The sequence below is a fragment of the Fukomys damarensis genome, unplaced genomic scaffold (genome assembly GCF_012274545.1).
Source record: "Fukomys damarensis isolate Sample0158 unplaced genomic scaffold, DMR_v1.0_HiC HiC_scaffold_27, whole genome shotgun sequence".
NCBI lineage: Eukaryota > Metazoa > Chordata > Mammalia > Rodentia > Bathyergidae > Fukomys > Fukomys damarensis.
Window position 1 is genome coordinate 17,750,412 of NW_022900939.1, and position 13,223 is coordinate 17,763,634.

A 13,223-nucleotide genomic window follows, 5' to 3' on the forward strand; every position below is an offset into this window, starting at 1 on the left:
TCTCCCTTGTCTGTGGAGCCCAAACCACCCACTGTGGACGTCTCTCCCTGGAGTACGGCAGGCACCTGTTGTCAGCCTTTCCCTTCCTAGGGCCACAGTGACAGGGATTTGCTCACAGGGCACCATAGGCCATGCCCTGCAGCTCCCTAGATGCCATAAGACCCATAAGGGCCCCAGCATCATCGGATCTCTACCCTTTCTCCTGGCAGCAAAAACTTGGGGTTCCCAGCACACACCCTAGCAGTCACCAAAGGACCTCACCCCCTTGGAGGAGGGTCCAATTTCCCTGGGTGCCCAGGTCCTGCTGTGGCCTCTGTCCAGATTTAGCAAATAAAAACATAGCACATCTAGTCAATCTGGAACTTGAGAACAATGAAAGTCTTTTGTATAATTATGTCCCATTCAGTATTTGGGATACACTTAGACTAAAGAAGTAAATCTGAGCTGCCCTGCATCTGAGCTGGCAATCTGCCCTGGAATTGCATCCCAGAGTGGCTGGCAGGGGCCCCTGGCCTCTAGAGGATAACACTGACAAACCAGCTATGGTTCCGACTGAGGATCCATCCCTCCTGACTAGAGCTGCCTGCTCAGAATGTTCGGCACAGTGGGGTGCTTATACACTACACCATGTTGTGGGCTACTCATGACACTGTTCCTACTCTTTCCCCAGCTGGCTGGAGGAGTGATCCTGGGCGTGGCCCTGTGGCTGCGCCATGACCCACAGACCACCAGCCTGCTCTACTTGGAGCTAGGAAACAAGCCGGCACCCAATACCTTCTATGTGGGTGAGTGATGCGTGGGCAGGGTCTGGTCAACAGGTCAAGGCAGACAGCTGCGGGACAGCAAATAAAAACAGGCAGTCAGAAAGGGCTTCCATTGGGAGGCAGGGCCTGGCAGTTTGACCAGGAGGCAGCCAGCCAGCAAGAGATTCTTGGAGCTGGAAGGTTGGACTGCAGATGGGCCTATAGCTAGCAAGAACCCCACAAGAACGCTTCAGGCCAGGCCTAAATAGGAGGGCGGTGACTAGGCGGGGCTGAAGGGGTGGTGTACCATGCTTATTATAAGTAGGCTTTTCTGGGGAGGCTCCCAGGCAGGGTGCGGCTGGTGACCTGCACTGGAGCAGCTGAAGCCGCTGGAGGCCCAGGCTAGGGAGGGCAGTGTGACTCAGCTGCCTCCCCCACCCCAGCCTTCCATACCTTCCAGCCTTATTAGGCTGTCTGTGAGCAGGAGTGGAGCCCAGGAGCTTGGATGACCAGGAAGAGGCCCACTGAAGGGGCCAGCTCTCCACCTTGGGGGTTTGGGCAGAGTGCCCTTGGAGCTTTGAAGTGTGAGTGAGATGTTCCTACCCTTTAAAGGCAGAGCTTCTCAATTAGGGCTGTGGCTGGGGCCTGGTGAGGGTCCTCCCCTTCCCAAGTGGAGCCTGGACGGGATATGCCCCTACCCCAACTTGGAAGATAGGCCTAGCTTCTGAGTAGGGCTCCTGTTAGCTCCCCCACAATCACCCCAGTGGGTAACCCAAGGGGTGCCATTCCTTCCTCTCTGTTTGTCTTCCCACAAGCCAAATAGATAGGGCCAGGTCCAGATTGCATGGCCAGGGATGGCGCCTGTTCTCCCTAGAGGCAGGAGCCTATGGTTGACTCTTTCTGAGTCCATTTCTTCCTAGGGAGGGTCCCTTCCCAACTTGAGACCCTACCCCTTCTTGCTCTGGTGCCCTCGCAGGAGGAAAAGAGAGAGCTCTGAGCCCTGTGTCCAGCTCAGTGCTCTCACCAGGGCCCAGCCTGTTAGCTTTGTTAGCTTTGCCCCACATCCTCTGAGGCCTGGAATCTTTTCTCTAGCCTCTTGTTCCATTTCTCTCTCTCTCTCTCTCTCTCTCTCTCTCTCTCTCTCTCTCTCTCTCTCTCTCTATCTATCTCTATCTCTCTCTATATCTATCTATCTATCTATCTATCTATATATTTGGGTTTTTTGTTATTGTTGTTTTTATTGTTTTGAGACAAGGCCTTTGCTATGCAGTTCAGATTGGCCTTGAACTCACTATGTAGCCCAGGCTGGCCTCCAACTCATGGCAATCCTTTTGCTTCAGTTTCCCAAGTGCTAGGATTACAGGCATATGCCATCATTCCTGGCTTGTTCCTCGTTCCAAGATAATCAGGAGTATTTGGGGTCCAGAGAGGTCTCCCAGCAAACCTGCCCTTGCCCTCCAGTACAGGTGGGTGCTTGGCCATCTGAGTAGGCAGTATCTTTGCACCTTCCTCATTCACCTGTCCATAGAGGGAGGGGGCTACTCCCGCCCTGCCCCTCCTGTGCCTTGTGGTCTTGCAGGGGTAGAGGTACAGTAGCCCTAGGGCAGGCCACTCTATCAGGACATGGCAATATGCTCACAGGTGGAGCAGTCCCTGTGTGGGTCCATGTCTGTGTGGCATGGCTAGACAGGAATGGAAAGCTTAGCTTGCTTCAGGTAGGGTCAGCAGGGTGTGAGCTGAGTGCAGAGAACAGGCAAGGCAGGGCCTTTGTGAAGGGCTGTGGCTCTTCCTGGCCTCCTTCCCACCTTTGGCCCTTGGCAAGATGGACACCAAGGTGCTCCCAAGGCTCCCACTCGGTGGTGGTGCCACAAGAAAGGGGTTGCAAGGTGGGCCCCCTGATGCCAGGGAAGAGTGGCATTGGAACCAGGTATCTGACCAGCATGTTCTCCCTGTTCTTTGCTCTGCACCTCTCCTCAGCTATGGCCTCCTGGATGTTGGGGAACAGCCTCGGGCACTGTACTGCTTGCAGGCTTCATGATGAATAGTAGCTCCTGCCACCCCCTGGCTTGGAGTTTTTGCCTGTGCCCCATGGATGTGGCCCCTCAGATCCTCCCCAAGTCTCTGCCCTTCCCAAATCAGGCCCCTGGCATCCCTGCCGCCTCTGGGCTGGGCCCTGCTGGAAGCAGATGCAGGCCTTCACAAAGGTGCTTTGTCCACTGCTGGGAAGATGGAGTGTTGGTTGGCTCCCTCAGCACCCTAGAAATGCCAAAGGGCTCCAGGCTGTGCTGGGGCGAGGCTGCTGCCAAGTGAATGTGAGCAACCCCAGGACTGAAGCCACCTATCCCTATGGGACCCTCCAAGACCAAGAAAGGCAGTCCCCACCTCTCCCTTGAACATGACCTAGTGACACAGTGGGTGGATGCCTCGACTTATGGTTGGGGTTTGGGAGCCTAAAGAGCCAAAACCCAGTCTAAGTATGCTTTGGTCCTCAAGTGAGGAGCCATCTGTGAAATGGGAAGTTTCCCCTTGGCCAGGTGTTCAGTGCTGGGTGAGAAGGCCAGGCCCCAGATTTAGTCCATTACTAAGCCTAGTAGTACATCCTGGCCTCCAGCTCCTTCCCTCATGAGCTGCCCAGGCAGAGAACAGTGGGCCTGGCTCTGTGCAAGGCAGCTTGGGTTGCCCAACAGTGTTGCTATAGTGACCAGGGGGATGAGGAGCTGGGAGGGCCCTGCAGAGACACTGTGGCCTTTCCCAAGGGAAAGGGGGGCTTTGGGCAATGAGGTACTACACATGTTGGTCTTTGGTGGCCCTGCCCCAGGAATGCACTGCCCATCCAATGAGTGTTGGCAGATGAGGAGGGTGGCCTGGCCCCGGCACAGTCTCAAGCTGTCCTGTCATGAATCTGGCCACCTCACATACCAGACTCCTGCCTGAGGGCCTCCCCATCCCGTACAACCACACAGAGCACCCCAAAGCAAATGCTGGTGTCCTTAAGGCCAGGATAGGTGGGGTGGGGCTGCTGTGTGGCCACCACGGAACTTCACCTCATTCCCATTCACAAATCAATACTGGGGTTTCCTGCACAGCCCCCCTCCCAACTACCAACATCTGGGTCCACCATGTAGCTCCTGGTGTGTTACTTGACAAACTAAAATGATGTGGTCCCTCTCAGCTCCTTACAAGTCCTGAGGGATTTGGGAGCAGGCACAGGTGGTGGGTGCGGGGCCCCACTGTGGAAAATCTCTGTGAAGTACTGTCAACAATGATATCTGGGCACTTAAGAGTCATCTAACCCTCCACTCAGCATAGTTGTCCCTTCCCATGCATGGCAGAGGACACTGAGGCACAGACAGGGCTCACATGGCCAGGTGGAGCGAGCTAGTACTGGGTGCCAGTGCCTCAGTCCCTAATGTCTTGGGCACAGTGTGTATGTGCCACTCACCTGGGCCCTTCACCCCCACAGGCATCTACATCCTCATTGCTGTGGGGGCTGTGATGATGTTCGTCGGTTTTCTTGGCTGTTATGGGGCCATCCAGGAGTCCCAGTGTCTGCTTGGGACGGTAAGGTTGGGAGGTCAGTGGGTTTTGGGATGGCTCTGGGAAGTAGGATCTAGCAGGCCAAAGGAGTAGGTGGCCAGAGTGGGCACTGGGACAGACCCAGGGGCTTCAGTTCAGCCTAGCAGGCCTTGGCTGTGGCACTTGAGCCACCCCAGCCTGTACCAGAGATCACTGGGCAGCCTTAACATCTTCCCAGAATTTTGGCTTCCTGGTTTTTCTGTTGCTGTCTTAAATTAAATCCCATTATGGTTGATGTCCATCATGTCTAGAACCCAAGGCTAAGTTACAAAGAGAGTTTTTTCTTTCTTTAAAAAAAGCCATACACACACACACACACACACACACACATACACACACGAAGACATAAATGTCATAGGCATTGAATCTAACTCTGAGGCCAGCATCAGATGTCCCTGGACACATCATCTGTCAGCAGGAAGCTGAGGCCCAGTTGTGCTGTCCAGAGTCTGGTCAGTTTGGGTGGGGGTAGCTGTGTCAATTCTCCCTAGGGCAGTGGTGCCAAATCTATGGCATGCCTGCTGCAGCAGGCTGTTTGTATCATTGAAAACTCTAAAAGGTTCACCATCATTGGCCTAGGGGCTGCAGCTACCTGGGCTTGTCACCTGTGGACATTCCCCACACACCCTGCCCCATCCTCCCTGCTCCAGCTGGCCATCCTGTGCAGGCAGGCGATGTGGGGAGGATGAATATGCCAACATCTTACTGCCAGGGCTGCATCTCAGGCTCTGTCCTCCATGGCTCTACGTAGCTTATTCATGATGGGGACTTGGGTTGGCAGGTATTGCCAGCTTCTTCCTCCACACCTGGTGGTCCTGTGGGCCTGTCCTTTGTATAAGGCAGCCCCATGCTGGCCTGGGCCCTGCTCACAGCTACCCTCTTTTTCCCTGCTCTCAGTTCTTCACTTGCCTCGTGATCCTCTTTGCCTGTGAGGTGGCTGCCGGCATCTGGGGCTTCGTCAACAAGGACCAGGTTAGCCCACTGGAGCACTGCCCAGGTTGTTGGTCATGGGTCACCTTAGCCCATGGTTTTCGGGGGCTCTTTGGACTCCCCTTGGGTTCTGCCTGGAAGATAGATCTCAGCTTTATGGAGGAGCTAGCACTGGGGCTGAATACATAGGTGGTGCTCAGAGGACAGGGCTCTGCCCTTGGATTGGTCCCTGCTGTCTGTAACTTTGCCTCTCTCACAGATTGCCAAGGATGTGAAGCAGTTCTATGACCAGGCTCTGCAACAGGCTGTGGTGGATGATGAAGCCAACAATGCCAAGGCTGTGGTGAAGACTTTCCATGAGACGGTGTGGCTGGCTGGGCTGGAGCAGCAGGGATGGGCTGCAGACCTGGGTGGGGGTGTGTGCCTTCTTAGAAGAGTCCTGCCTCAGCCCAGACTTCAGGATATGGCAGCGGGGGGGGGTCTCCTCTGTGACCAGATCCTCTTAGACCTGGCCAGTGGGGGATGTCTGAGCAATCTATCTGACTGGTCCAGGTGCATGTTGGGATAGCAGTGTAATGCATATCCTTAACCCTAGCCTTTTCTCCTCCATTTTCTGGTGAGATGACAGTGCTCTTGATCTCTGCAGCTCAACTGCTGTGGCTCCAACACACTGACTGCGCTGTCCACTTCGGTGTTGAAGAACAACCTGTGTCCCTCAGGCACCACCATCATAAATACCTTATGGAAGGTGAACAGCAGTGGGTGGTGGGGCAGAAACAGGGTCTCCACACACCAGAGAGTCCTGGGTTCTGGGTGGGCCACACAGGTGCCTGTGTGGGGCAAGTCAGATAGAACTAAGGCCCATGTCAGGGCTGCTGTGCTGGAAGGCTGGGTGGGACTTGTGTACAAGGCCCAAAGGAAGGTGGACCTCATGATATCTGGGAGACTCAACACTACTCATATTTGTGAGCACGCAGGGTTCTGACTTCCTGGCAGCTGGTGTGCTATAGCACCCTTTAGAAATCATCCTCCGTGAACACCTATCAAACCAGTGACTAGGGCACCAGTGATACCAATAATCATAACCTCAAGATAGAAAGGGGTCCAGGCAGTAGATCCTGTGTTTTTAAATCAGTGGAAGGTCCCTGGGCAGAGGTCTGGCCACTGCACCACCTCTCAGGCGGGCTGTGAGTTCTCTCTGCTTTAGAACTGAGGCCAGTTCCTATCCACCCATTGGCCACCCCTGCAGGATGACTGCCACAAGAAGATCGACGAACTCTTCTCCGGGAAGCTGTACCTCATTGGCATCGCAGCCATAGTGGTTGCTGTCATCATGGTGAGTGGGGTGAAACAGGGCCTCAGCTCAGCTGCTCTGCCCCTCTCTTGTCTCTGCTGTTGACTGCCCTTCTCCTCCCACAGATCTTTGAGATGATCCTGAGCATGGTGCTGTGTTGTGGTATCCGGAACAGCTCCGTGTACTGAGGCCCTGCAGTTCCAGCTGCTGGGATCCCTGCAGTGCCCCCAGAGTGACCCCGAGGCTGCTGCAGGCATTGCTGCCTGTGTATATAATGTTTCCGGTATTACTCTGCTACACTTAGCCTTTTTACCTTTGAGGTTTTGTTTTCATTCTGAACTTTCCTATTACTTTTTGGAGCTGGCGTCACTGGTATGTGGCGTGTGTCGGGGTAGAGCTGGCCCAAGTTTTGGGGTGTCTCTGGGCCCTTTGTCATCTCCCAGAGACCACTTGCCTGGATGCTGGGCATAGCCAAGCTGGGGGGCTATGTCTGCCCACTCTTGGCCCATTCTGTGGGCTGCATGGCTCACCTTTTTAATCCTTGTTCTTCTCCTGTCCCTATTTTAAGAGCTGGGTCTGTGAGCACTCTTATGCCTTCAATGCACCTGTCCTTTCTAACATGTCACCTTCAACTGTAATTACATCTTGAAACAGACATTTAATAAAGAAGGAAAATCAGGCATGCTAACAAGACTGTGGGGCCCCTTCCTGTGCCAGAGCAGCCAAGACCCAAGGGGTAGCTGAAGGGACAGGGGAGCCTGGCATGGGTATTACTCAGCTCTGGACTTTTCAGGCCTGGGGTGAACCAGTTTAAGAGAGGCTGTTGGCCACAGTAGATAGGACTAGACGCTCAGGAAACTCTCCCATGTGGTAGGTGCCACTATAGGCTCTGTGATGCCTGTTCCAGCTTTGACCTCTTACCTAAACTCATGGGTGTGTTTGTCCAGAGGGGCAAGAGGGGGCAGCCAGGGAATTTGGTAGAGGATGTGCTGGGGGTGGGGCTGCAAGACATTCCCCCTTCTTCACAAGGGACACACAGTGAATGGATGCACTGCTCCCTCTGGAGCATTTCGAAGTTTTTTCCCTGCTTGTCTAGATGCCTGTAAATGTTTCACTGAGCTGGGTGGCTCAGTGCTCAGGCATATCTCGAAAGAGCTGGCAAGGAAGAAACTTACCCGCTACCCGGAAGCCTACCCAGTCCGCTAAAGTGAGGCTCTGAGACCAAGTGACCTCCTCAGGCAACCCCTCCCCCCACCAACTTTTCCCTCTCATCTTTTAACAATCAGTGGGCTCTGTCCACACTTCCTTTGTCTGTCTCTCACCCCTACCCAGGGTCTCAACAGCCTTTCTCCTGTCTGGAAGGGTGGCTTGTATTTTTGGGTTTTTTTCCAGAGTCTCCCTCATACTAGGCAATTGTTCTGCCACTGAACTACATCTTCCCCTCCCCTCCTCCATCTGGGCTGGGTCTGTTAATGGCCCAAGGAGCCTCCTCCTGTCCACTTCCCCCTGTGCTCCAAAGCCCCAGGGACATCTGGCCAAGGCTCTTGCCTAATGGCCTGGGTGTCATCTTCACATTGGACTTCTGGAAGCAAGACCATGCATTCCTGGCAAGGTTGTGAGAAGGGAGTAAGATATGACAAAAAGGCATACAGAAGATCAGGAGGCTGAGGGAAGCATCTCCTTTGTCTCAGAGCAGGGCAAAAAACAGGTCCTTGGATCATGATTCCCCAGGGGATACCAAGATGGCAGCCCCTTGGATTGGGAGTTCTCTCTCCAGCTTTTCAGTGTTAGATTTGCTGTCCAGCAGCAGAGGAGAACTAAGGCAACCTGGGCAGAGAAGGAATGTGGCCTACTGGTCAAGGGCATAAGGCCTGTGGAGCACGTTTTCAGGGGGTAGCTGGCCTACCATCTGCCTTGAACAGGCTGGGCCAGTACCCTGGGAGAAAAAGCTTCGAGCCTCCACAGAAGTCTGAACCAAGGCCCAGAAGGTCCCTTGGCATGAGGAGAGCCAGGCATCTCCGAGTCCACCCAGGGTCTCTGGCCTAGTCAGCCCCACTCCGGAAGAAAGACTGACGGAAGGCGTCAGGAGTGACAGTTCCCGCCAGAAACTGAAGCGACAAGGAAAAGGTTCTTGCCCCCGTGCGCGATGACGCACTTCCTGTCTGAGGCACTCTGTTCTCATGCCTTCCGGCAGGTGGCGCCAGAACCACTGCAGACCGAAAGCCCTAGAGCATTGTGGGATTCGGAGTTTTGGCTCCGCCCCTTCCTCTGGTTAAAGCCGCAATGGTTTCCTGGGCGTACTCAGACACCAGAAGTGGGGGTAGTTGGCGGTGCGAGCGCATGCGGACTGACGGCACGTCTGTGTCTAATTGCGGACGGCAACCCGGTACTCAGCGGGAGCTGTAGTTCTTCGGGCCCGGAAACCGCAGCACGAGGGCAGCATAGGACTCGGCCTCCCAGAGGGCCGTGCGTGTGTGGGCGGGGACACGGCCCGTATTTTTAGTTCCGGAACAGGCTTCCGGCCGCGAGGAGTGGCGTCCCGAAGGGGTTAGCTCAGGCGTTGAGGACACAGGCATCGGAGCGGTCAGCGCTGGCCGCCGCGCCTTGCAGCGTCAACGTGGCGGCCTGGGCAAGTCCCCCACTTCCTCTAAGCAGGCGCGGGGGTGCCATTCTCCCTCACGAGCGCACCGGGAGGCTGTGTGTCAGGCCCGGAACGCCCGGCTTTTGTTACGTACCTACCTTGCAAAACTACGTTAGTTCTTTGCATCCTCCTTGCTGCTAGCTGCAGCGAGCCTCACGTAGGCCACTTGGCTGTGCTACGCCTATGTGGAGACCATTGTGGGCATCAAGTATGTAGGGGCCAAAAGCACCTGCTGTAGTGCCTGGCCTGTGTTAGGACTTCTCGCTTTCCCGGGTCTGTACCTCTTGCGTGTTTGTGGTGCGATCTAATGGTTGATTGTCCCCTGCCAGGCCCTGCCCAGCAAGCAGCTTCACCCCTGGGCCTGAGAACACACTTTACCACTGAGGACCAGCGTCAGGGCTCTTAGGCCCAACTAGCCAGGCTCCACCGTGCATCAGAGGCACACAGCAGACCAGGTGAGAGAAGGGCCTTCGCGGCCAGGGCCCGTGCTTTGTAGGACACAGTTCTTTTCTGCTGACGTGCCCAGGCCTGGTGGTGGATCTGCAAGAGGGACCTTTTCTAAACACTTTTCTCTTCACAGACAAATTCCTGGTGTGGTGTGCCCTGGGGAAACATGGCTAAAGCGGGAGCAGGTGAGCCCTCCCCTGACTCGGAGACTGAACAGGTGACAGAGTATGAAACCCTGCCTTCTGACTCCATCTCTCTCAGCGACTCTGATTCTAATCTCAGCTGGCCAGGTGGTGCTGAGGTGGAATCACTGTCCCCAGAAGTACTGCCTGGGGAGGCCCCAGATCTGGAAGAGCCCCCTTCTCACCCCACAGGCACTCCCACCACAGCAGTGCAGCCTTTCCACCTCCGAGGCATGAGCTCTACCTTCTCCCAGCGAAGTCACAACATTTTTGACTGTCTGGAAGGGGCAGCCAGGAGGGTGCCACCCCCTGCAGCCCAAAGCAACATAAGTGACAATGGTGACTTCAAGCGGCCCCTGGCACCTTCAAGCCAGCCTCCAGTAGTAGGAGGCCTAGGCAAGGCCCATGGGAGCCCTGACTCCCGAAGGGTGGCCCGTATCCCTGACTATGTGGCACACCCTGAGCGCTGGACCAAATACAGCCTGGAGGATGTTGCAGAGGCCACTGAGCAGAGCAATCAGGCTGCTGCCCTGGCCTTCCTGGACTCACGGAGCCCTGCAGTCCCCGCTGACTATACACCTTCCTTCAACCAGGATCCCTCCAGTTGTGGTAAAGGACGAGTAGTCTTTACCAAGCCATCCCGGGCCAGTGAGACCAGACCTGAGAGGAAGAGGGCCCTGATGAAAGAGGACTTGGGGGGTGAGGGTCCTGTAGAGCTGACCCACTTGGCAGGGCCTGGAAGCCCAGAGCATGAGGAATGGAGCAGCCCCCAGGAGTTGCATGAGGTGGCGATGCCTTCAGGGGCTACCTACACTGGCTCCTCACCAGGCCCCCCAGGGGCAGAGACAGTTGGCTTCCATGTCAGCAAGAAGCGAAGCAGAGAGCACTTCCGCAACAGGGGCAGAAGCCCCGAGGGTCTGGGGTCTGAGAAGGAACACCCAGCCTGACTTCCCCACCAGGCTGCAGGCAGGGCTAGCCAGAGTCACTGTCACTGGGATGGCAGAGGGACCATCCCCTCTGGAAGGAAGCCAGTGGGCTACCTGTAGGAGGCATCAGTAGCTCTGGGCATCCATCTCTAAAACAGAGACCTTTCCTGGACCTGGCCGAGAGGTAGGGTTGGGCAGGGACACCAGAAGTCCTGGTTCCCTGGTGTTCATGGTGGGGGAAATAAAGATTTTAGGTCTTTCTCCAGTTCTGTGTCTGCCTGGGACCTGCTCACCCAAGATCTTCAAAGCAGTCTGTAGCTAGGGGACTTTGGCTTTTCTCTCTGGCCTTTCTGTGCCACAATCATCCCCACGCTTGACTCTTAGCAGCCTCACATAGGGCTGCTTTGAGGTTTTTTTACCTGCATCTGTCACTTGCAGATCTATCCTGAAGACAGGGGGCTGCAAAAACTAGATGCTCTCCAGGGTGCTACTCATGGCCCAGCATCTAGCTCTGGGCCCCTGGCATATCTGGGTGGACAGCATCAGCCTATGCTTGTACACACTGCGAGACAGGAGAATTTGTGTAGCAGGCCATGTAAGAAGGCTGGGATGTGAGCAGGCAACCACAGGGACCCTGGGTGGGTACCTTGGTGCCCAGCCCAGGCTGCACAAAGATGGATACCTGTCAAGTGTTCAGGATTGTGTTGCCTAGAATCAGCGTCCCTGGGCAGGGCACTGCTGGTACCATGGGCCTATCCCTACCCAAGCTGGGCTGTAGGGAACAAGAGTGGTCCTCTGGGGCTGCAGAGAAGGCAGGCATGGGTGGGCCACATCTCATGATTGGGCCCAGGGACTTGGGCTTAGGCCATCCTGCTGTGCTGTTGAGCATTTGGCACTGTCTCTGCAGACTCCATTCCAGGGCTGAGGTCTCTGAAGAAAGAACCAGCAAGGGAGCTCAAACCCCCATCCCTATAGGGAAGGTAAGCCCTGTCCCTGTCCCCAGTTCTACTGATGGCATAATCCCTGAGTGCCTGAGGTAGTCCTGCGTTATGTTTCTGGCCAAGTGGATATGTTCCTACACTCCACTGAAAACAGCATTAGAGCACAATATAACCCATTGGGGTTTTTTTTCCTGGGGCACTGCCAGTGGGTCTGCAGGCCTGAACTGTGCCAGCTATTGAGAAGAGGGGGTAGAGTTGATAGAGTGGACACTCAGCCCTACCCACATAACTGCTCGGGTGACTCCTGATGGGCCATTTGGATCTCTTTGTTTTGGCCCTGGGTATTGCATTCGGCACCTTGCGCTTTCAAAGCAGGCGGTGGCACTACTGAGCTAAATCCCTGGCCCTAAGGGCCATTTGGATCTTAACAGAAATTGTAACAACTAGCATTTCAAAGAAAGGTTCCTGTCATCAGCAAGCTGGGATAAGAGCAGGCCCCAAAGCAACTTCCCAACCTGGACAGATGTCCGCATTTCAGGTGCTTTGTCAAAGGTTGCTGCTTAGTCCAGGCCATTGAGGCTCCAGATGGGGACACAATTCTTCCTGCCAGGGGAGCCACCTCACAACACTTCCGTGTCACCCTGGGGGGTCCCAGGAAGGTGCCAAGAGATTTGACTCATCTTTGTAAGGAAAATGTCCATGTACAGGTGGTCTGTGATTAGCCAGGAAGGCCACTTCTCTCTGGGAGTTCCATGGAGGTGGTGATGGATGGTTACTGGTGAGCCAGGCCTGGGGCTCCAGGACAGGTGGGCTTGTGGTGTGGCAGGTCATGTAGCTCAGGTGTCTGAGGCTGGACAGCTTCTGGGTGCTCCTGGCCACCAGGACCACCTCTGTAGCCTAAAGGGGCTTTCCAGTTCCTGCCCCCACAGTTCTGAGATCCTGGTGGGAAAAAAGGCCCTTCCTCAGCTGCCAGCCTGGGCAGACCAAGGAGATGAGGGCTAGGACGTGGTGGTCTTAGAGTAGGTTCCCACAGAATGTCCCTGGGAGACAGCCCTGAGCAAGATGAATATGGAGACAAGGCAGCACCAGGCAGGGCCTCAGAAATCTGGAGGATCCCAAGGCCTTGTGTCCTGGCTGGCTGGCATGTGCACTGCCCAGGAGCAGAAGCCAGTGAGGGCACCAGAGGCTTGAAGAGCAGGTTGTGAAGCAGAGCCCTGCCCACACTCCCCAATGCCCTGGATGCACTTACTCCAGTAGGCACCACCCGGGGCCAGTGTGTCCGCCATGGAGGACAAGAGCAGTGTGCAGTAGTTTACCTGGAGGGTGGGGGCAGGGAGATGCCAAGACATGGGGTGGCCCCCCCACCCCCACCTGTACCCGCCTCTTGTTTCCACAGGCCCCCTCCTCCCTCTGGGCATGGTTCCTATGTAGTCTGTGGCAAGTAGATGGTGAGGGTCTGAATCGTGAGACCCTTCTTGGGTCTCCAGGACCAGCTCTGGGCAGGCACCTGCTCTCAAACGAGTTGGGGCAGCAGCAGGCTGAT

General features: G+C 55.5%; 3 protein-coding genes across 5 annotated transcripts in view; 2 read left to right on the top strand and 1 right to left on the bottom strand.

Annotated features, from left to right (window-relative positions):
* Nucleotides 1–628: 628 nt before the first annotated feature.
* Nucleotides 629–7,231, top strand: Cd81 (CD81 molecule). Its single transcript, XM_010635657.2, has 7 exons — nt 629–785; nt 4,207–4,304; nt 5,217–5,291; nt 5,509–5,613; nt 5,896–5,997; nt 6,499–6,585; nt 6,669–7,231. The coding sequence occupies exons 1-7, from the start codon at nt 644–646 to the stop codon at nt 6,729–6,731; spliced, it is 672 nt and encodes a 223-aa protein (XP_010633959.1). The 5' UTR covers nt 629–643; the 3' UTR covers nt 6,732–7,231.
* A 1,550-nt stretch (nt 7,232–8,781) lies between these two features.
* On the top strand, nt 8,782–10,977 carry Tssc4 (tumor suppressing subtransferable candidate 4). Of its 3 annotated transcripts, XM_019209292.2 has the most exons (4): nt 9,179–9,392; nt 9,514–9,639; nt 9,765–9,816; nt 10,006–10,977. In XM_019209292.2, exons 3-4 carry the CDS (start codon nt 9,798–9,800, stop codon nt 10,758–10,760), a joined length of 774 nt encoding a protein of 257 aa, XP_019064837.1. In that variant the 5' UTR covers nt 9,179–9,392; nt 9,514–9,639; nt 9,765–9,797; the 3' UTR covers nt 10,761–10,977. The 3 variants fall into 3 exon arrangements, with proteins under 3 accessions (XP_010633963.1, XP_019064837.1, XP_010633962.1); XM_010635661.3 differs by lacking the exon at nt 9,179–9,392 and adding an exon at nt 8,782–8,929 and having other exon boundaries at nt 9,765–10,977; XM_010635660.2 differs by having other exon boundaries at nt 9,765–10,977.
* A 1,199-nt stretch (nt 10,978–12,176) lies between these two features.
* Trpm5 (transient receptor potential cation channel subfamily M member 5) overlaps nt 12,177–13,223 on the bottom strand; it is a 17,161-nt gene continuing 16,114 nt past the window's right edge. Inside the window, exons 23-24 of the mRNA XM_010635658.2 lie at nt 12,930–12,996; nt 12,177–12,619 (exon numbers count right to left, since the gene is read on the bottom strand). Coding sequence (XP_010633960.1) covers nt 12,453–12,619; nt 12,930–12,996 — 234 coding nt within the window. The 3' untranslated portion in view covers nt 12,177–12,452. The remainder of the gene's footprint in view (nt 12,620–12,929; nt 12,997–13,223) is intronic.